This window comes from Abramis brama, assembly GCF_963993115.1.
Source record: "Abramis brama genome assembly, chromosome: 11".
Classification (NCBI taxonomy): domain Eukaryota; kingdom Metazoa; phylum Chordata; class Actinopteri; order Cypriniformes; family Leuciscidae; genus Abramis; species Abramis brama.
The window spans coordinates 16,656,881-16,681,067 of NC_139973.1; the positions used below are offsets into that span (position 1 = coordinate 16,656,881).

General features: G+C 36.8%; 2 protein-coding genes across 2 annotated transcripts in view; one reads left to right on the forward strand and one right to left on the reverse strand.

The window, feature by feature from the left end:
* The window catches only part of wwc3 (WWC family member 3), a 42,615-nt gene extending 26,343 nt beyond the window's left edge, over positions 1–16,272 (reverse strand). Inside the window, exon 1 of the mRNA XM_084129700.1 lies at positions 15,872–16,272. Coding sequence (XP_083985826.1) covers positions 15,872–16,017 — 146 coding nt within the window. The 5' untranslated portion in view covers positions 16,018–16,272. The remainder of the gene's footprint in view (positions 1–15,871) is intronic.
* Positions 16,273–18,890: 2,618 nt separating this feature from the next.
* On the forward strand, positions 18,891–22,647 carry cldn33b (claudin 33b). Its single transcript, XM_084128436.1, has 2 exons — positions 18,891–19,031; positions 21,595–22,647. Exon 2 carries the CDS (start codon positions 21,661–21,663, stop codon positions 22,324–22,326), a length of 666 nt encoding a protein of 221 aa, XP_083984562.1. The 5' UTR covers positions 18,891–19,031; positions 21,595–21,660; the 3' UTR covers positions 22,327–22,647.
* The last annotated feature ends 1,540 nt before the right edge of the window (positions 22,648–24,187 follow it).

A 24,187-nucleotide genomic window follows, 5' to 3' on the forward strand; every position in this document is an offset into this window, starting at 1 on the left:
TACTTAGCAATGGCCTCAAAATCCCAATGATGTCAAAATAGTGATGCAATCCCTGTATTTTTCAATGCAATCTTAAGAGACATGGAAATATCAAGACGTGAGTTTTATGTTATTTGCAATTTTATCCTCCGTCACAAACTTTCTGGGATGCTCCAAAAACAGTGTGAGATTACAAGATGGCCAAATATGTCCACATGAATATGCTCTCAAAATGTTAATTAAACAGCCATTATAATAAAGAAATATCATACAAAATGTAATTTCATTTAATATAATATGTGATTATACTACTAAACTTCTGTACCCCTCTACACATGGTTTTCATGCAACACATTCCATTCAGCCACATTGAGTCTCTTTAAAACCATGTTTTTCTTTCCCGAATGCCTCTCAGAGTTCAGTATGTCTATCATGTATATATATATAAAATGTTTTAAATGTTGTATATATTTAAAAAAAAAAGTTTTAAAAAAAAAAGTTCACTGTTCTTGTTCAAATGAAGCACAACAGTGAGCTTTACTGGAAATCCTTGACAATTCAAAAGTATGGGAAGGAGAGTAAAAAAAAAGACGTTACAGAAGCTGAGGCACATTCGTCAATGTCTTAAAATAACACATAGACAAAGGGCTGTTTGATCATAATAGTTCCAACACAAGCCAATACAAATATATACCTAAGATACAAGAGAAAACACATGCACTGTGGCAATCATATCATCAAATTACAAAACTCTCTTTATTCTCCAATCAAATCCTTACTGTAACAACTATGTCAATCCTGGAATAAAGCCCAGAAAGCAGTGTTGTTATCTCAGTGCTTTGAAAGAGAGATGAATGGGTTTGTTAGCAGGGTTATAAAGTATTGTTTGAGAGGACTTGAAATTCACTGAACCCTGTTCATTAAGATACATCTCTGCTTGTTAATCTGTTTAGATAATCGGTGTTTGTTAAGAACCACCATTTGACATGATTCTTAAGCTTAATTAAGATAAAGAGTTTGTTTTTTACGGCACTAGCAGCTCAAATCAGGATATGTTTGAAGAAAATGTAATTTTCTTTAAAAATTAATAATTGGTTTCGCCAGCGCAAAACACAATGTTGTGTGTTCTAGGTGGTTGCAAGGGTGCACATTGCTAGGTTGCTTATGGCCCAAGTCAAAAATCTAACAAAAAATCTCTGCAACACTTTACACCATGCATTTTAAGGTGATCAGATCATGATTAGATCGCATCTGACCACAAAGTTTTCACAGTCCTATACCTCATCCTGGGTCGACATTTCATTTGGTAACGCAAGGCAGTTTTGATTTATATGCTGTTTAATGTTTGATGATCGCGTTATTTTACATGTGCGTAAGCTCTATAGCTTGTTTCTGCTTTTTCTTCTGCTGTGTTTTGATCCAGAGATTGTGTACACTTTCAGAAGATGCATAAAAGTGCCCCCTACCATATAACATAGATTGCCAGAAAATTCCATTAATGGTGGAAAAGCGCTTTATCATAAATGACAGAAAATTCTGTTGATGGTGGGGAAAGAGTTAAAAGCTAAGTGTAAATGCACCCAAGATTTGTTGTGATCGAATTACTGTCACTGAAGCCACATTTCCAAGTGGTCTGGGACAAACTATATGTGATGAAGGTTTAAATGCAATATCTGATATTAGTTCAATTATTTTACTGGATTACACTTCCCTCTTCAGAGAGAGCACTTAGAAAAAAATGTCTCCCCTTTTCTTCACTTCTAATGCCCATTAACATCCTTAATGCCAATCCTACTGAAGGGCTCATAAAAAAGCCATGCAAGAAATGGCAGAAAGCATTTTGAATTATCCGACAATGTTTCAAAACTTGGTAAATGATGGAAATGTTTTAGTTAACCTCTTATGTAATGTGTAAGTGTCTAAAATGATGCAGATCCAATCCGGATAAAAAAAACTAAATGCATGTTAATGCCAGGTGTAAAGGGGGACTAGAATAGTCTATTCTCTGGATATGGCTCAATTCCCACCTTAAGTCTAGCAAGTAAAAATCATGAAACAAACCAGGATTTGAAATCTGGGATAGCGCAAGTAGTCCAGCGCTGCACTATGATGAGACTCAAAACATCAAAAGCGACAAGCTTGAGTCTTGTAGTGTGCACTTGGCCTTAGAGGTCAACAAACAAACGGCTTGTTTATAGTCATCTCTGAACATGAACTTGGATGGGAAAAGTATTTTAACATCAGACAATATTACACACATCACAGTTTGTAAGGAATGAGTAACAGAATGAACAACAAAGAAAAAGTTTGCCTGAACAAATGCATTTAAAGGTAAGTTCACCTACTTTTAGCCAGCTTTGTATTGTTACAATGTCAGTATGTAAATTAACAATGTATACTTTTTCTCTGTGTTACCTGCACCAAGATATCAGTTCAATCTGCAGTTTTAAAGGGGCCCTTTTATGCAAAATTCACTTTTACATGGTGTTTGAGCATGAATGTGTGTTGGCAGTGTGTGTACAAGACCACCCTATAATGATAAAAATCCACCCACTCCTTTTTTTTTTATCCCCATAAATCATAAGCACTGTTTCAGAACAAGCCGTCCGCAGATTCTACCTTTTGTGACGTCAAAAAATGCCTAGGTCCTGCCCACATTACTGTTGGTGTTTTTGTGTAATTCGCAGTGCATGTGTATATATTAAGTGAGGGAGAGAGACTTTAATGCGCACTTGTACTGTGTTTTATTTTTTATTTTATTTTTATTTTTTTTATTTTTTAAAAAAAATAAAAATAATCACATGTATGATCATATAAATGGCAGCCTCATTTCTGCGACCTTTATGAACTGGAACTCAAGGTTACTGCATTCCATGTAAAACATCTTTATATAGATATAGCCTTGTAGAATTATACAAGTTGTATATTATAAAAGAATATAATTTATATTATAAATAAATATTAGGTCTTCCAGCTGAAAAAAAAAAGTAATTTAAGATTAAACTAAATATTCACATTCGAAGACTGTAAATAATTCAGAGCATTAGCTTTAATGGGCCAGCTTAAAGGCCTCTAAACACACCAAGACTCACAACCACAGGCAACTCACTTCCCACTATACAACACAGCAGGAAACACTACATACACAAGCATGATGTCCATTTCCTAAACCCAAACTACAGCTTTACAGCAGGTCTCCTGCTAGGTTTATCGAACTCTCCCAAGGACAGAAGAAAAACATGCACCATGTAGTTGGGATTCTCACACAAACAGTAACATTGGACATAACCCGAGATGCGGACCTCTGACAGGAAATAGGACCACCCTGCATTCTCACCAGGAACCTCGGGTCAATTTCCTCTTTCTGCAGTGCTTTCAAAAACAAAAGAATAGCAGATCCCAAAAGCTGAGCTCTGAAATCTGCATACAAAAACATTTTTCATAATGAAACACTGAATGAATCAATAATGAATGAACATAAACACACACCGTTGCTTACTCCATTGTACATCATATGAACATTGTTTGGGCACCAACCAATATTGAATGCGGATATTTTGTTGTGCCCTAGACGCGCCCAACAAAAGCACAGGCCTGAGCAGCGATATGCTAAATGTGTCATACACTGGCAGAGAACATTCATCAAAACGCTTCTGCCCTCAGACTTTATTCAGCACTGAAGTTACTAGCGAGTTTCTCAAGCGAGTGTTTTGTTTCAGTTCCTGAGAGACCCTCTGTGCTCTGAGAGAGCTAATCTTCCCATACCACGCCTTTTCTTCCAGAGAGGAAAGCAGCTCTGCCAGAAGGAGAGGTCTCGGAGTGTTTAGCGGGCTGAATCCCAAAACCCGTCATCGGCAGAAAGAAAAAGAGTTACGGGGCCACGGGTTATTTTAAGACTTGGGAATTTCTCAAATACACTTTGAGCAAAGCAATGTGTCCCAGCTTTTTAACCAAACAGAGAATAAATGTCAAGGCCATTTATGTAGCACAAATTGGAGTACTATAACAATTTCACCATTTAAAATCTTATTTTAAAAAATCCAGCTAGTTACTTCATCAGTCTACAAGGAAATCATTTGGCTTAAGTAGTAAACATGTCCTCTGTCATATTCTGAATGCTTTTTAAATTCAAATAACTTGATGGGGTATACTTTTTGGGATTGTCTTCTCTTCAGGGAGTAGTTTCACTCAGGAATCCTCCTACAAGGAATGTCAAAGATGCTCTCTGGGTGTGCAGGCCAAAATTACAAATCAAATCAATTTAGCTCAAGTCTGACATTTGCGAATTCTATAATCTATTCTACGCTTTGCCGTCTCCCCAATGTTTCCCAGTAGATATTTCCATCCGGAACGACACACTTCTCCCTGGTGGGAAAGGCATGTGTAACTGGAGTCTGGGCCGTCGGTCCAGGCCTCGTCTGGACATCCACCCTGTCGCTTCTTCAGCTTGAGCCGTTCACGACAACAAAGAGCCAGTCCAGCATTCCGCCTGCAAATTAAGATGCTCCCAAACAACAGGCTCTGCATTCCTCGTCAAGAATGTGTTTCTCTAAAAATAATATACCCAAATAAACTTAATTATAGTAGCCTGGTGGCAGAGTTTTAATGCCTCTGGAGCTCCAAGGACTTCTTTCTTGGTTCCGCAAAATCCAGTGGCAGAACCTTTGTTTTGGCAACCATATGTTTTAAGAAGCATTTTCATTTGCAAGCTGCTGTTACAGATGTCACCTTTCATGTGGGCTGATCAGCTCTGTATAACTTTATGAGGACCTTTTATTGGGTTAATTAATTCGCAGCCTTCATTTAGACAACTTGTCGCCATAGCACAGCGCGGCCTCTCCTTTGCGGTTTAACGTTTAATTGTTTAATGGCTTGCTTACCACCATAATATTCTATTGTTAAAAAACATGACACCACTCTACAAACCAAAGGTTTTTAAGAGAAATGGAATTGCTTAGACACTGCTAAATTATGTCTCATGCAAACTCAGCAGGTATTCTACTTGCTTCCAAAGGATATACTATATGCCATCCCCAGGGTGCTCACCAAAAAACAAGTCAAAAACCATCTGAATTAGATAGAACAATAAAATAACAACATTAGGAAATCTACTAAAACAAAAAAATGTAATACATTAATATAACAACAGACATCGGCAGTCCATAAAAGAAGATACTTATGGACAAGCTAATCCTGATACCATAACAGCATAAGCGTTTGTGCTATGTATATGCTGGGATCCACAAGTGTCAATCTAAAAATTGCATTCTCAGTTTAAAAGACTGTATCAAAACTTTGGGAGGAATTTAAATTATGTTGTTCATTTCTGTCCAGGCAGCTGAGTGCATAAGACAGCACAGGACAGACGTCTCCTCCTATCATTATATACAGCATCTTATAGAAATAGGTCGACTATAAGTAGATCTGCTGAAGAACTTCCATTCTGACACATTTAGATACAGCCATCCTTGCTATCACTTTCACAGCGAGACAATGATAGACAGGGAAGATTGTACAAAGAGGAATAAGCTGAGGAAAATGTCAAGTTTAAGAGGAAGTCATATTCAACAACAAAATAAAATAAATAAAATGATATATATTGTGCATAAATAAGTTCAAATTAATTTTCCCCATCCCCCCTTCAAATTTTGTTAATAACAATCAAATGGGAAATGTTCTAGGCTAAATTTTCCTGAAATGTAGAAAAAAAGAATAATCTTAAAATAGGCTTCACTTTTATTATACAATATTTATTTTTGTTCCCCTGGGTCCATAAAATTTAAAGATGGCTTTGTCTGCTGGATGAGTTCTTAACAAGTTTTGTTAGGCTCACCTAACTAGACTAGATAAGATAAGCTTATTAACTAGATTAGAGGTAGGAATGCACCGGTCATGATTTTTCATCGCCGATTCCGATTGATTGATTTTTTTTTACAATCAAATGGGCCGATTCTGATATCGGTTACTGATTTTTTTTTTCTTTACGCAAATGTTTTTGTTGTTTATTTGCTCTATTACAAAGCTAAACCATTTGAAATTAGAGGCAACCAAGCATTTTAATCACAAAGTGAATTGCATAATTTTAAGATTTAAAGCAAAAACAGAATGGTTTGACTTTAGCTTTGTGGAGTTATGCTACATAAAACAGGCTGCACGTAACAAAAACAGAAAAAAAAAAAAAACGTAACAAAAACAGCAGACGAGTGAAACTGTAAATTCACTCTCTGCCAGTAGGTGGCACTTATGGAACAGCAGTGATATAGCTTTTCCTTAGTTAACGCTTTAAACAAAGCAGTGCTGTGCTTATAAACACTAAATTAATGGGCATTATATGGAGGTAACTTTTGTCAAAACTTTTCTGACAGTCAGTTCCCTTCAGAGACACATTCCTTTAAGCCTTCACCCTCAATTCAATATTCATATTTCCAATACTTCCAATATTTTGAACATCGCGAACAGTGAGCTTGCTGTTCCTGGTACAGTATTATCTCTGCTTGCACGTCTGTGCTCTCTTCTCCTCTTTGTGTTCAGCGTGTCCCGTCTCTGGCCTGTGTTAATGTCATGTTTACAGACTTTGTAATATTTACACACAAATGACATAATGGGAAATTATTGCAATGCAGTTTGTGTTCAAGTCTGGTACAAAGATTGGCCAAAATAACACATAATAAAACAAAATAAAACGATAAATAGGCCTACAGTAACTGATAAAAAGATCAGAAATATCTGATATTTCTCAGACATCAAGGACAACAAATTAAGAGTAATGAAGTAAATTAAAGCTTGTTGAATAATTTCTTAAGGGTGGTTCTAAAGGTCCTTAAGGGTGAATGTGTCATTATTAAAGTGTGGTGAATCAGATTTTTTTGGCACTTGATGATCTTCAGATAGCCATGTATTAAAATTCCTCGGTAAACGGCCCTGACGAGTTTGGTACATCCTGCAAAGCATTCCAGACATGATCGGCATAACCTTTGTGTGTGACCGAGTGCACCTGGCATGCTTAAAAATCAGAAAGACGCTGAGGTCTGGGTCTAACAGTTTCTGATTTTAAGCTTTTAATAGGACATATCACTGATATCACATTGATCTCTGTTAATTTTCTGGACTGTTCTGAAAATAAAATTCACAATTTGAAAATAAAATTCACAGGGTTGAATTTAAGTCTAAGATGTACTTGTATTGTGTTAGTACTTTTCTGAAAAAGTGAGTGAACAAACTAGTGACAGAACAAACTGTCCAAAAAATATGCCATAAACAACAGGACGTGCGGCCTTGACCAAAAGCTACACCACACATGAGTGAGCAGTCTGATAACAGGAATCAGATGACACTCTCACTCACAAGCTCAACCCCTTGAATCAGTAAATGCAATGGAAAAATCATTTTACTTTTACTTACTATTAACCAACAGTGTTTGGTGTTTTTGGTTTACTGGAAACAAGTCAACATCAAATTAAATATGCAGATGACTGTACAGGAGAAAATATCAATGACTACGTTTACAAGCTGTTAAAATTCGGGTTATGGTCGGGTTAAGGTCACTATTTGGGTTTCTGAAACATTCGGAATAACCCGTTTACATGCGTGAGCAGAGAGAGTTACTCCTGTATACATGGAATTTGTAATCAATTGGCAATATCCCGATGTAAACGGCGACGCACGGTTAGCGTCTGGACGTACGGACAACCTTAAGACGCAATATGCGTCATTTCCGATTCTTCTTCCTGTATCCAAAGACGACAACAACAGCAGCAGCACGCGGATAATGAATAGTTCGGGGGAGATAGCGATCGCCTTTGTTTGCGCTTTCCTCCTCGCTCCAAAAGTGTAGTGCTGTGCTGCGTCTCGCCATGTTTACCTCTACTTCTTGTTTACTTCCGGTATACTGCACGCGGGGTTTTGTATGCGCCGTCTCTCCTCAAAAGACCAAGATTCCTTGCGAATAGAACATGCGCAGAACACAAATCAATGTTCCTTTTGATGGGGATATGCCGATACGCGTTTACATGACCAAATATTCGGGTTAGAAAAGGGGTACCCCAGGTACTATCCGGGATTTTAAAAACCGGGATATGAGCATATCCGGGTTTTTGCCGGTGTTTACATGGCCGTGCGCGACCGGGTTATTGCTAATATTCCGGTTTTGAACGGGTTATTGGCTGCATGTAAACGTAGTCAATATCCAAACTTGAAAATGTTACAATGTTACTTTTGAACAATAGTGAATGTAAAATAAACAGTTTCTCTTGCATCTAAAATATTACATGAAATGAAAGCAACATTTCTGTTAAAACACAGAAGTGTCACTGACAGAGCTCAAAAACGACTGATAGTCCACTTGCACTTATTACGCACTAGTCTGCATTAAGATTACACAGATTAAAATCGGCGATTAATTGGCACCAATAACCGATGATACAATCAGTTATCAGGAAAAATCCATACCGATAGTTTTTCCGGGATGCGTCCGAAAAGCAAAAAAAAAGGTCCATTGTCATTACACAGTACCAAAATCACTGACGCCTTATGGAGTTTGTTTTGACTTGTGAGACTGTAAGTTGCACAGAGCGGGACACTTCAGATGCGGATTTATAACATAGACAACAAAACTGTATGTATAAAGTACACTACCATACAGTACATGTTTTCACATCATTATTAATTAATTAATTTGTTGACTAGATGCTGCATTAGTAGAGTAAAAAACGTATGCTAACATTAGTACCTCAAATGGTTAAAACAAAGTGACAAAAATACACACAAGTCCAACCCAAATGTTTAATGTCACGATTGTTACAATCTATTTGCATTTAGTTTATATCCACCTGGTCACTTTTATGCAGTCGTTAGGCAGCGAAGTTGCATATTTAAAGCTAGTGACGTGAGAAAGCAAACTAATATGTTCATGTAGCTGACAGAAACATATAAACAAATCAGATACACATCCAAACACATTTTGTTGTGTACACACACATCGACGGCGCCCAGCTACGACTCGCAGCTACGAGGCTGTTGAAAATCCTGCCACACCACAGAGCGCCACTCACATAGTTTTCTATTAAAGTGCCCCTATTATGGTTTTTCAAATATTCCCTTTCATGCAGTGTGTAATATAGCCTAGCGGTTTGTGAATGTAAACGTTCTGCAAAGTTGTTAAGTCGAAAGTGCACGATAAATAAAGTTATTGTCTCCCAAAAGAAAGAATAAACTCAGAACCGCATAAATGAGTCGTCTGTAATTCGAATACCACTGCATTAAGGTTCTACATCACTAGATATGACATTTGCATAATGCCCGCCTATGTTGTACGTTGTCCGCCCATGAACAACTTGACGCCTACAAACACATCATTTTACTGACGACTGCTTCTCCAATCTCGGAGTTCAAAGCGGGATTCGCAAAACACCTGCTCTAGAAAGTTGGGTTAGTAGGCCTACTCAGTTTATTTGGACCAGCTTGCTCCTCAGAATCACAACCTGTAAGTATGAATAATTATTGATGTATATATATATTTTTTTTTTCTTTTTTCTTCTTTTTTTAAGATTTGAAGAAAAAAAAAAGATGTATATATTTTCTACCAAGTAATTGAAATTACATAATTTTGTGTTTTATATTGTGTAAGTTTCCGGCTAACCCACTAACTCATGTTATTACGGTCTTACTGAAATAGTTCGGCAAATCAGCTGTGGGCCACTATTACCTAAAACTGTGTCTATTAATGTAGATTGTCTGTCATTCTTACTACTTTGAGTAAAGATAGAGGCTGGAGCAAGATTTGTTTTGCAAACTATGATACATCAGTCATTCACGTTAGTGCTTATGTATCCAGCTTAAATAACTAGTTCTTCCATTAATGTTTCACCATCGGACTCGCGCTCGGATTGATATGGTAAAATCGAGGTCATCGTAACTGTCTTTACAGTGTGTACAATCGCTGAGCTTTAGGAAGCCTCCAGATGGAGCTTAAATTCAGTTATGGGAATGGGGGTTTAGCTTCCAAAACACGCTGTAAGCGGTACACCAATCGAAAAACAGACTAGGCCATCTGGCCAATCAGAGCATAGAAGGCTCGCGGATAATAGGGATTTAGAGAGACTGATTTATCCGTTGAGTCGTTTGAGAATCATTGAGAAATGTGGTGATGTGCAATGTATATTTTGAGAAAATCAAAGTGTTTTTTGACCTTTGCATGTAAACCTGTAGTAAGAGACCTCCAAAACAAAATTAGGAACCTTTAAAATAGCATAATAGGGGCACTTTAAATTACATATTTCTCCCAAATCGTTGTTTAAGTGCATAATGATTGAGCATTTTTCAGTAAATCGTTTGTCTTTGTGTGGCTTTAATATAGACCTAATGTAGCCCCGCCCCTTTTCAGCGCTGCGCTCGTTTTTGACTTCCGGTCTGTATTTTCACAGCGATTTTGCGTGTTTATTAATGAACGGCTCGTTTTAAAATCTTCCCGGTCGACTGACATTTGTTAAGTCATCTGCTTTAAACATTACAGTCCTCATGATAACTTTCGTTAACTTTACATTAAGTAAATCCACTTCAAAAGTTAATTACTCCTGGACAGCAATGCCATAGAAATATACAGAGCGACCACAAAAACGGAAGTTAAAAGACAATATTATAAAGATGGCGGCGCCCTCGTTTCTCTGGACATAGACATAAGGTCTATAGTGTGTATGCTTCAAATAGAGATTAATATTTATATGGTTTAGTGCTGTTTTTTTTTGTAATTATGTTCAGCACTATTTTATTTGGAGAGTAATGTTTGTTTTCATTCAGTATCCAATTTAAAAACTATCGGTTGATTAATTGGTTATCGGCCAGTGCGGTCCAACCTAGTTATCGTTATCAGTAAAATCCAGTCTCGGTCGACCTCTAATAAAGTTCAAAACATCTAGACAGGGTGCAATGGAATCTTGCTTCTTTTTTTTAAACCAAAGTCAGCATCTTAAAAACGTGTCTGTCATTGGCACAATTCACTGAAAATTAAATATAAGATTAAACATTATAAACAAAAAAATAATGAAATCCACTAAATAGCCAAATTTACTGTGTTCTTAAGAACGTAATGCGAGTTCCTAAATGTATTGCTTAAGTGGGGTGGTCTGGTGTAGTCACAAGAATTTTGGAACCTAAGAAATAGATTGTGGTCCAAAAAAAAGAAGCTTGAACCCTATGCCTTTACAAGGATGTGTCTGTAATCTCTCATCATATAGAGCCCATGACAATAATTGGAGTACATAGTATCTACACAAACTGTTGTCAAACCTTCCAAACAAACACACTCCGCGTGAAACAAAAGCCATGTTCACCAACCCCCTTTTAACAAAAAAATACTTGCCCTCCCTTAACCGACATAATGAAAACACCAAGGGAAGCAAAATAGCACTGAGGGGCTTGCGCTCATGTGAATAACCTTTTGGCGCTGGCAACACGGCTTCCACTTTCCAGAATAATTGAATTTGGTGTGCTTTGTGACCACGTATAAAAGCTTCCCTTTGCCAAGCGGCAGGCCTGGCTGTGGCCATTGCATAACAGAGCCTGTAAAGAATAAAGGGAGAGCCGCTGGGGCCTGGGCATGGAGGGAGGGAAGACACGTGGGAACTGCTGCCTCCATTGGGCAGCTTTGTCTAGGGCCGATCACGGGCAGAGTCCCTCAGGCATTAGTGTAAGCATGCCTGACATTGCACTCATTCCACAGTCACAAGAGCCTCCCCACAGAAACTACGCTGGAGCAAGTGGACGAAAGAGAGCGGACACTTAGGGAGTCACCTTAGGAAACCATGCAGCGGACAGTCCTTACGGCAAACGGACGCAGGCGATATTCGCTGTTTACCCGACTATTGTCTTACCGAGGTGAAGCGCCCTTCCTTCCGCAAAGCCCCTCTTGTAAACTAAAGCACTGAAGACAATACTGAAAATATTGTATAAAAAGACCTCTTTTATGTTATTGAGATTAAAGATATTAACGTTCTCACTAAATTTCAGAGATGAATTCTAAAATGTACACTTCTTTTTTGCACAGCCAGCACTGCGAGGTTTGCTGCTCAAATTGCAGTCATGTGACAATTTCAAGCCATGACAGAAATGCAATACCACAGAATCATTTTTCACCTTTTTTCGATGGAAGTCACACCCAGCTAAGAATGATTAAAACTTTACAGATACATCCTAAAGGATGCTTACAAGCAAACACCACAACACAGAGGCAAAAACGGGTTTGGGTATTGGGTATGCTTTTAGGATATCAATGAAGGTTTTCAATTTGTCCAAAAGAGAACTGGTAGCATGCAGTTAGGGAGTGAGGGGCAGGTGCTGGAAGATGGCCCTGTTTCACAGAGGAGCTCAAGTGGTTTCCCAGGTGACTGTGCAGTAAATTCACACACTGATTCCAATTTTCACTACAAGCCGTCACTGGGCCTGAAAACCCGAAAACTCATGTTCACTGGTGCACAGTTGATGCTCAAACAAGGTGGTGGTGTAAAACATCATGCCCATGATCAACTTCATGTCCTCTGAATATTCTTTTTCGAATAATAATAATAATATAAATTTAATTAACAATTATTATATATTAACTACAATTATTTTATTTTTGAGGTAGGGTGTACTAGTGATTAGTGCTCTGAAGCAGTACCTCAGATAATCTCTGAAAATAATGGTAAAGAACTACAGTAAACGTCCATAAATGCAAGCTCAAAATAAAATCAAGGACAGGAAAGCTGGAATTTCAAAAATTATGGATCAGGCTTTTACTCTAATGCTCTATGGTCTTGTTTGTTCTTAGAGGTTCCCAGAAATTACTATACTTAGGGAAACCAAAATTGATTTTTATTTTTCATAATTTACTCAAATTGTTCCAAACCTGTATGAATCTCTTGTATGAACACAAAAGGGTAACTGAATATGGGTAACCAAACAGTTGATTGGCCCACTGACTTCCATAATATATATATATTTTCCATTCTATGGAAGTCAATAAGGCCCATCAACTGTTTGATTACCCATATTCTTCTAAATATCTTCTTTTGTGTTCAGCAGAAGAAATTCATTCAGGTTTGGAACAACTTGAGGGTGAGTAGCCTAAATGATGAGAGAAATTTCAAATTTTGGGTGAACTATCCCTTTAAGAGCCTGAGGAATAGATCAAAATATCTGATAAGATGTACCAACTCAGTTTCTCTGTCAGAATATTTTTCTTTCTATATAAATTAAGCCAATATAATGAACTAGATGTCAATTAACTTTCCACAAATATCATGCCTTTGCATGTCAACTCATGTCAAAATGAAAACATGTCAAAAAATCAATGCTTTACTGCCAAGTGTGCATGGGACAATACTAAATATGACCAGCACTTGCACTTTTTGGTGAAATAAGATGATTGACCCCCAGACTAGACTAACCTGTTCTGAGAGAACAACAGTCAGTCTTAATAGATATGCAATCAATAAAGTCCACAATGGACAAGACTGCAATCAGATTGTAATGTAATGTAAAATACAGTTGTAAACCTACAAATTTAGTTTAGGTACAGACAGGACAAATAAAAGCAGAATTTTCAGAGGCTATACAGTGCATTAGTAACTCTGATGCTTGATTCACAAGTTCCATTGTGGATGTTCTTCTTGTATTATTTTCAGCTATTTTGCATTCATAGTGACTCAACGACAGAAAACACTGAGAAGAAGGGAGAGAGGAAAAGGGAGAGAATGTCATGAGACCAGCTTTAACTCATGTCGCCCACATGAGCGCCCCAGTTCAATGTGTTGTCCTCACATGTCCACCTCAACATCTGCTGGATAACTCCTTGCCGCTCTCCTGACATGAAAATATGAGATTTCTCAGACTCTAATCAGCTTCACATTACAAAAGCATGTCACCTGACTTTGTCGAGGGAGCCTTCAAGCAGATCAGGTTTTTCTTATCTTGATTAATTTCAAGCTACTCCATTCCTTCTCTTGAAAAGGAGAGGAAAAGTGGAAGAAGGCGTTAAAGATGCTTTAGAGTGAAAATGAAATATACACCACATAACACAAGAGCAATGAATGCAAAAGTGAAAGACTTTCAATTTGTGTCCATGCCTATGACAGCGGTGTGATGTTAATGACAATATCAAAAGTAGATTCACTCATTTGTGAGGCTATAATGATGTTTGCTTTTTGAAAATTGTACTCAAAATACAGCAAAAAGTATTTATTGTTATTATTATTACATTACGTAAACATTAGTGGTGAAAATGTAATCCAAATGATCTGTTCTCAGCACAATGTGACCATCCAGTTAAAGTCAAACAATGACAGAACTGCCTTTGAGGTGGTGGTCTGCTTGCTCATTGTTTTGACACGAGTGACCCTACAAATTAAGATGAAACCATGTTAACTACCCTCAAGGCAAAATCCTCTCTATTTAATTTACACAAGGCTTCAAGTGAACTTGTGTTTAAATGAGTTGGGCTGAAAGGCTGGTTTCTCTGCTGGTGAAATACAGACCTCACAAAGCACATCCACACTGCTTTCCCAGCGGCCCAACTAGCATTCCATACATATTTGCACATGGAACTCTTGGAACTACAGTTCAATTCTCTCTTTCATTTGCACACTGTTTACATTATGTGACCATTTAAAAAAAAAATAACGGAGGAAAAATATATGCTTTTAACAGATGAATTAAAATAGCAATAAAATACAGTATGTGATTTGCCTTTCTACTATTTCTTAGGAAAACTGAAGCAATGGTGCAGACTGTTTTCTGTTGATATTCTAAATTCAGAAATGATCAAACTTACTGCAAAGAGACCACCACACATTCTATAACGATTTTTCAAAGATTTTTCAAATATTCTTTCCTGACCCTATAGATCCATGTTACATGCCGTTACATCTAGATTTAGCCAAATTGACAAATGAGGGAAATGATGCGGGTGACAAGGGGCAAATGCCAATGTGTATCTTTTATATTGACTGACAATTAGAAATAGCTAAATTGTTGACACTGATAATGGGGGATCGAAGTATAATCAAACCTATATCACACTTAAGGCAACTCGAGTCAATATCACATAACTTTTGTCATTAACACAGATTAAATTCTATTCTGAATTAAATTTATTGTAAATAGTCTTTGAAATGGTATTCAATGACTGATTATTTTGTGACAAGGGAAGATTTTAGGATGCTAAAATGTCATCACTCAGCTGGTTATAATTAGTGTTAATCATTTTATAAACTATATGCTTTTTACATTATATTATATATTTCCTATATTTTAACAGCAAATAAATTAATCACGATATACACACAAAATAGAAATATTATAACTCGTATAAATCATTTATAGCTCTACACATATCTTCTTTAATCCTAATTTAGCAATAATCTTGAAGTTCTACTGTAAATTTAAGCAACACATAACTGGCATGCACTGTCAAGTATTACACTTGGGACTTGTTTAATACCATCAGACATTAGATGTAGGGACAACATCATCAAAAAGGTTGCCTCTTTCCTGATGCTGTTTCATACAAATCCAACCAAATAGTGATAAGACAAGGACGTTCATACAAACACCACTATACAAGATTAAATAGCCATTTTACTGGACTTTTTCAGGTGAACAGTCATTGAAAGACAACTCAGAAACGTGTATTATTTGGACATAATGTGCCAGTAAATTGGCATGACAAGCACAAAGAAACAACCAGCCATGTTACACTGTGTCAGCTCTGGCCTGGGGAATGAAAACACTTCCATTCCTAACTGTGCAACTTCCCTCGCTTCTTAATCATCACTTCAATCTGAGCCCCCGCCCTCTACAACCAAACAATCATCAAACTTCAGCCAATAAAGCATGCAGCACCTCTCACGGTCACTTTTACCTGTCTCTGGGGTCGATCCATGAAGTTTGTCGAGTGTTGTGGTCAATGTAAAAGACTCTGCCATCAAAATCCCTGGCTTCCTCCCAGCCCGGGGGCAGCGGCAGCTCCGAGCTCTCTCTCCGCTTACAGCTGCTCACCCACGGCATAGCGCTGCTGGGACCCCCTTCCTTTACTCCAACAACAAATATATCACAACTTTTTACTGCATTACAAAAGTTTAACTCCCATCAACTCTCGGAAACAGAAAACTTCACGACGAAGAAACAACCGCGGGTCAAATCGACACAGGCAGTCCTGCATCCACCTTTTCCAAAAAGTTTTGCAGCGCTCTCATGACTCTGTGTGTCGGTCCTCCATGTTTGACTCTATCTACCATCTTTCATTCCACACTGTCCATATTCGGGCAGGCGTATTTGCATAAGCACCGCCTCCGAATGCATACGTACATGAAAGTAAGCCAATAGTGGCGCTCGTATGATTTTGGGATTGTTGTTGATGGAAGTGGATGCATTTTTTTTATATTGACCATGTGATGGGTGTGATTTTTGTGATTTGTTGTTTTAAAGAATTTTTAATAAATAGACCTATAATTTTATTTACCGTTCCTCTTCAACGTTTATCTCATTGGGTCAATTGTATTTACATTTTATTAAATAAAGATTTAAGATAAAGTTAGAGCACGAGACGCGTAATTTGTCTATAAAAAAAAAAGTTAAAAAAGTGGCCTATTCATAATTTCATACGTATTTCCTTTCGTGATTGCGTGGTAAACTGTTGTAATATAATTTTGAACATTTTCCAGAAATACCGTTTACACCTTATTACAGAAACTCAAACGCTTCATAGTCACTTGATTTGGTTTCCATTAGTATAAGAGCGCCATCTAGTGATGACAGCCTATAGCTCTTTTTTTCTACATGAAGCAACAGTTGTAGATGTGTTGTTGTAGTAGCCTACATTTAACACATTTTTTACTCAAGTGAGTATCTATAATAAATTATAAACAAAGTATTTTATTTGTTCTGTTATGTTGGTTATTGTTTGTCGCATGAACATATAACCTTCCCCATTTCATTTTTTTCTCTCTCTGATTTTAAACCTCTGCATATTTCTTAATATAAATAATTAAATTTGAGTATTGTAGTCCCCAGTTTGTAATATCTTTTCAATCATCTATCATCTAGCCTTTAACCCATTTGTGAACCACATTTTTCTGAATGGTTTCATGCATGTAGTCGTGTTAATAGTGTCCTATGTGAACATGTTCTGCATTTATTTTCCCCAGGTTTTTTTTCTTTTTTTTTTTTCTTTCTTGAAAATCGTATTTGAATGTGCGGCAACTATAGTTGCCGAAGGGCAAATATGTTGCATGCACCCCCTCAATGTCAAATATGATTAGGAGGAGAACATTTGGCATCTATCTCAAAATAACTGCTTTCAACAGATCAATCTTTATTCATAAACAAATGTATTATGTATAAAAGTCGAAGAATATTTGACGTGAACCCAAAAAAGCTGCATCTAGCTTATAATCTCTTGAATATGAAAACACAACAAACATCAAATCCATTTGTCTTAACCCTTGTGCGCTGTTCGTGGTCTTTTTGACCCACATTTCTAACTTTCATTCATGGGGATAACATGGATAATTTGACATGGTTTAGTGTAAGATTTTTGCCCATCTTTTGGAAAATGCAGTTTTAAAAGTAACAAATTATCACTTTAACCAGTAGATGGCTGTAGAGCTCCACTATTTGCTATTTGACTAACTGAAAGACATATTTTCACTAGTTTTTCCAGTTGTATTCATATCTACATATTATGAAATCGCAATTATAACAATAAAAGTTACTTTTTGTCAAAGTTTAGGCATTTTTTGTCCTGTTTTTCAACAATGTTATATTATGATTAGAATCAAAAGAATTTTGTCAACGGATAAAATTCATCCTCAAAATCAGAAACAACACAGAACACACATAGATAGAAATTAAGTGGCACACTTAAAATTTGTAGAATTATATGAAAAACAGATGTTTTAAATAAATGATAAACTCTAAAGACTTTTCTCTTTGTAACATCCTGATCAGGTTTGATTAAACTGATTTTTTTTTTTTTTTCAGTACAAAAACTGCTAAACTTTGACAAAAAGTAACTTTTATTGTTATAATTGTGATTTCATAATATGTAGATATGAATCTAACTGGAAAGACGTGTGAAAAGATGTCTTTTAGTTTTAAACTTTTAGTACTTTTAGAGCTCTGCATCCATCTAATGGTTAAAGTGATATATATTTTTTTACTTTTAAAACTGCATTTTCCAAAATATGGGCAAAAAATCTTACACTAAACCATGTCAAATTATCCATGTTATCCCCATGAATGAAATTTAGAAATGTGGGTCTTTTATAAGGTGAATTTTACATAAACAACTTTTTTGTTTATTTATTAAAACCTGTTTAAAAAAAAAAATCAATTTATTCATATACATTTTGTGGAGTAAAAATGTCCAAATGTGGAGTAAAAACATTAATAAACTAAGTAAAATTACATTTGTTAAAAAAAAAGAAGATTTTATTACAAAATTACATTTTGTTGCCTGGCGTCTCTGAGATATGTACTTACAAGGCATTTGCCCACCGGCAACTATAGTTGCCATTTGGACTTTTGACTAAGTATACAAAAAACCATAGATCTCTTGTAAGATTTGTTTTGTTTGGATGATTCTAGAGAACCTTCATGATTAACAAAAAATACTTATTAGTAACATGAAAATGACCTTTCTTTGGGAGGGTTTGCCTTCGCCATGCTTCCTGAAAGTAGGGGTAGGAAGTTGACAGCCTCATGTGACAGAAAGGAAGTGAAAAGGTTTTTTTTTTTTCTTGAAATCTTTTATTTGGTTGTTTGCTTGCATATCATTGAGACATAAAACATGGATAACATCTAGAAGAATACTTACAAAAGGAAAATTACAACTATACACTGCGTACACTGGGCTTGCTGGCATCATAAATCAAACCTCTGTGGATTTATTAGAAACGCCTTGCTCACTCTTTATCACACTATTTCCTGTAGGATAAAATACATCTAAATTTTGTTTTTCTACTCCTCCTCATCCGTTTCCATTCCTCATCACACTATTTCCATTTGAATACTTTAAAAAGGTAAGTAACAAACTGGTGCACTTGTATGCTGCAGTTCAAACTAATTTAATGTCATTAAAAATATAAATACATATTATGTGGAACAATATACAAAATCAGGAAGAGAGAGAGAGAAAAGACACAAGGCCAATGAAATTTCCAGAAGTGGCTTTAGAGCTCAATTTCTTTATTATAATAATTATATATAATAACCTCAACATCCCTTATCAACTTCTACAGGGATTTAAAGGAATAGATCATATAAAAACAGTAATTTTGTCATAATTAATGTCCCTTGAATCATTCCACAAAAGATGTTTAGAAGAATGTTGATGGTACTCTTTTTCATAAGTGAATAGTGACCATGTTCGATTCCAAAAATCATATTGGTTTGGAATGACATTAATGTGAGTAAATGATGAAAGAGTTTTAATTTTTCATGCTGAACTTCTCCTTAACAATGAAAGTTTTTTTATTTTTTTTATTTTTTTGCACTAACTGTAATCCAAATCTTTTTCAGACAAGGTCTGAAATGTGCGTGTGTTAATTATGTGTTTGTTGAGAGCCAATTATGTGTTTGTGGAGAGCCACTGTTTCACGTCACAGATTTGTTCTTCAGCCGCTGCCATACGTGGCATTCTGTAAGTGCAATGAACACTTCTATCTCAACACTATTCCACATGCTGAAGAAGCCAGATCAAATGAGGTCACCTCAGGTCACATTCTCATTTCCTTTTTTCTTTTTATGCACAGCAAAAAAATACTTTGATGCACATGAGTATCAATGACAATGCTTTATTGCACAAAACTAAATTGCACTTAATCAAAACATGAAGGCTATATGTTTAATAGCTTAATATTTCACACAAACGGATGTTGCATTTGATATAGGAAGGCCTTTGAAACTCAAAATATTTTCTTGCACCACAAAAATAAAATGTTTCATGTTTCTGTAGCTCAACTGGTGAAGCATGACTCTAACAATGCCAAGTGGTTTCGATTCCCTTTCCCAGGCAACACACATACTGGCCAAACATTTAGCTTGAATGCAATGGAAGTGGATTTGGATAAAAGTGTCTGCCAAATGCATAAATGTGAATGAATTAGAAAAATGGAAAGATTCTGCACTATTTCTATAGGACATCGAATAGGTCAATTTGTGACACTGTTCTGTAAAAATTGTCAGACTGAATCACATGCTCTCATTTTCCAATCATGGGTAAATTAAACGAATCATCAGGAGGAACATATATTACATACAGTACATACATTCTCACTCCAATTGAATATATAGAATATGATTAGTCATGAAAAAATATGGTAATACTTTATTTTGATGGTCCCCTTTAGACATTTTGTTGACGTATTGGACCTACATGTCAAATAACTCTCATTAGTGTATTAGTAGACTTTCTGCTTAATATCTGCTAACTCTTTATTATGATGGTCCTCCAACAGACATTTAACAAGTAACTTTTCAGTATATGTCAACTTATTGTAACCTAACCCTAATTCTACCCGTAACAGTCTTATACTCTAATGAGAGTTAGTAGACATGTAGGTGCAACGTTAATTATAGGCTAGTCAAAATAATGTCTAAAGTGTAACCAAAAATATATTTAAAAAAACTAATTCTTTCAGACCCCACTGTATACATCCAAACATTTTATTTTTCCAATAAAAATTAAATAAATAAATAACCATGCAGAAGTCGGCAGGGATCAAAGATCCCTTGTTAGGTACACTGCATATTTGCTGTGCAATTGCAGTGGGTCAAAGAATGGACTGCCAGGCACTTAGCGGAGCTTATCTCTCACCCATTCGTTTCTTAAAAAAACTCTATAAACAGTGAAAACTTTCCTCCCTTTATAAACCTTTCTCTTTTCCTCATGGCAACCCCCTACGGCAAAGTGCTGTTGCCGATAGCAGGGAAATAAAATGATGAAAAGATACAAACAAAATCTAATGGGGTAGTAAAATCAAAACAGTTTGTCCCTTGAAAATGACAACAATCCAGATTTTAATGGCATCCTGTCTACAGTTTAATGGCATCCCGTGTGGCCTTTGGTCTCCTACTGCCAGATTGGGGTCTGAATAAAAAGATCTCTCCCTCCCTCTCTCTCTCCTCTCTCTCCTCTCTCTTCTCTCTCTCTCTCTCTCTCTCTCTCTCTTCTCTCTCTCTCCTCTCTCCTCTCTCTCCTCTCTCTTCTCTCTCTCTCTCTCTCTCTCTCTCTTCTCTCTCTCTCCCTCCCTCTCTCCTCTCTCTCCTCTCTCTTCTCTCTCTCTCTCTCTCTCTCTCTCTCTCTTCTCTCTCTCTCCCTCCCTCTCTCTCTCCTCTCTCTCCTCTCTCTCTCTCTCTCTCTCTCTCTCTCGCTGAAAAGGATCCTAGAGGGCAGGGCCTAAAGTTTGAGTGCCCTCTCTCCCCATGTGTACACCTCCTCTACCTCCTGTGCTCAGATGATGAGTGCCTCTTACTAAAGACTGACGGACTGTGAAGAACCTGCCAGCAGAACTGTACAATATCAGGATCCAAGGTGCTTTTGTTCTTCTCATACTCTTCATTTCTCTCTCATTTCTCTCACAGAGAAGAGGTTCTTGAGGTTCCGAAGGCCGTTGGACCCCGAGAGGGACACGGTAGTCAGAGGTAACCATGACAAACCCTTGCAATGTGGCTATGGAAATTCTGGGGATGCTGATCGGGATGGGGGGCTGGTTTTGTTCCCTGGCGGCCACCATTATGCCTCAGTGGATGTCACTTTCTACTGAGCTATTTTCCTTGGAGAGCCACGAACAAGGGCTTTGGGAGTCGTGCGTGTTCCACGAGGTGATTGGCACGGAGTGCCGCCCCTACGACACTCTCCTAGGCCTCGATCACATGTGGATGTTGGCCCGTGTTCTGATATGCCTGTCGGATGCAACATGTCTTCTCGGACTTCTCCTCGCCATCCCTGCCATGAGTCAGATCAATTGCTGCAAGAGCGAGGAGGGACGACGGACCAAGCGAGGTTTGAAGATCACGGCTGCTGTGTTTTTATGCATCGCCGGAATGTTGGTGCTCACTCCCGTTTCCTACGTCGCTCATCATGTTGTCATGAAGTTCTTCGATGAGAAGACACCTCACGTGCTGCCCCGTTCAGAGTTCGGGGACGCACTGTTCATCGGCTGGTCCGCAGCACTTCTCGACATTGTGGCAGGGATCCTGTTATTTACGTCTTGCACCGACTCAAGACACAGTGAAGCAAATCTGGTGTATCACCATCAAAGGCAGGAGATCAGAACTGTCAATGGTTCGAGAAAACGGACTGAGTATGTTTGAGATGATCCTCACTGTCCTGAAATGACTGTTAATGTTGACGGGGCAGGAAAAAAAACTTTTATACAGGAAAAAAACCTTTTGAATTGATCTTTAAATGATATTTTTTTCCCCCTCTGGAAAATGTTTAAGATTAATGTATAGATCAATCAAACCAATGAAGCAGGTGAATATTATGTTGCATTAATCTTTGCGTATCTAAGTATACTGTTTAATTATGTCTTATCAGTGAAGTATTAATATTATAAGGCTGCCAGTGTGTTTTCAGTTTAATAGAGATAGTGATTGAAAAAAAGTGCCAATAATAAAAAAAATATCTTCCCATTTTTTTGAAATTTATTCACAAATATTGTCTTAGATTATTTTAAAAGTATGTCCGTTTCAATATTATGCATCTAGTAATGATAACACTTTGGTTCTTATTTCTGCTTGCATATGTACACGGTACATGTAGTACTTAATGTCACTTGCAAGTGATTTGTTTGGAGATCAAGTGAACATACCCTGGAAACCAATCCCAAATATTGTCTGCTTTAGTAAGAAATACATAAGATTCTGATTGAACTCATAATTTATACATACAATATTTTTATGCACTACATGGGGCAATTATATAATTTACATAAAGTCAAAACGATTCAGTAATATTATAAAATATTTTAAACAATGATATTGTTACTTTGAAGTGTACCCTTTTTTGAGATGTAGTTTATTAATATAATTTTGTATTTATTAATGTACTAGTGCTACTAATGCACCTTGTAGGCTATTAAATTCAGCCTATATTCTATTATATATATTCTATTATTAATACTGCTACATGTTTAATATGTATAATATTGCTAGTTTAGAGTAGTCTTTGAGTTATGAATGAAAATATTTAAAAAAAAACTGTTTTCTCCCCTAGATTACATTTCGAAATAAATAAATAAATAAATATACAAACAAACAAATAAACAAATAAATAAAATAGAATAAACAGCAATTGTTTTGGTCTTGAGCATTAGTTTCTAAGCAAGAGTATACAAAAAAGATAAATGGAACAAAATGAGATTGGGTGTTCTGGTGTGTTCAGTCAGGTGAGCTAATGGCAGTAAATGCCTGCTTGAGTGTAATTGTCTGTGATGGTCTCTCTATCAGAATATAGACTAAGCTGTGTTTAATGAAGGCTCTAATGAGCAGCATGTCCTCTTGAGGAATGCATGCAAACAGTGCCACCTCCTCCTCTCCATCATTACTCTGATTTGAGCAGGTTAGGAGGAGACAGGGAGCTCCTTTCCACTGAATACTGCAACAGGTACGGCTCCACCCCGGAGAGAGCTTCAACCAAACAATCCCATCTTTAAATGGAAATGTCCCCATCTAATGATACTTCATACTACAAGGGGTCAGTGATTTGAGAAATCATTGATTCATTAAAAGGTAGATAAATCCAAGCACAAACACAGGAAAAATGTTTCATTAAATATGTGACTTATTGCTTTAGGCATAATAGAAATAATATGGTATATGGACAAAAAGTTCTCAGACTTGAAGGCGCCACATAGATTGTGCCCTCAACTTCCTCTGATGGATATTGATAGTGAAAATTAAAATGGGCGGTATGTTTACACTTAGATGTTTAGCTATTAACGCTCATTTCCAGCTTCTGGTCGGGAGGGGACCTACCCTGGGCCCCCAGAAAGGGGAAATGGTGCGTCTTCGACTCATTAGGAACAATGTCCTAATGCAGCTCACTGCAAACAATCGAGAGTGAAAGACGCTGATAAACACACAAAACTAAATTGTAAACATTTGAATTTTGTGGGATAAACACCATTCACAAACAAAGTATTTGTTTATATATTTGTATATTATGTGATTT

Excerpts from the sequence above, each read along its gene's own strand:
- cldn33b (XM_084128436.1), top strand. The coding sequence starts at position 21,661 with ATGACAAACCCTTGCAATGTGGCTATGGAAATTCTGGGGATGCTGATC.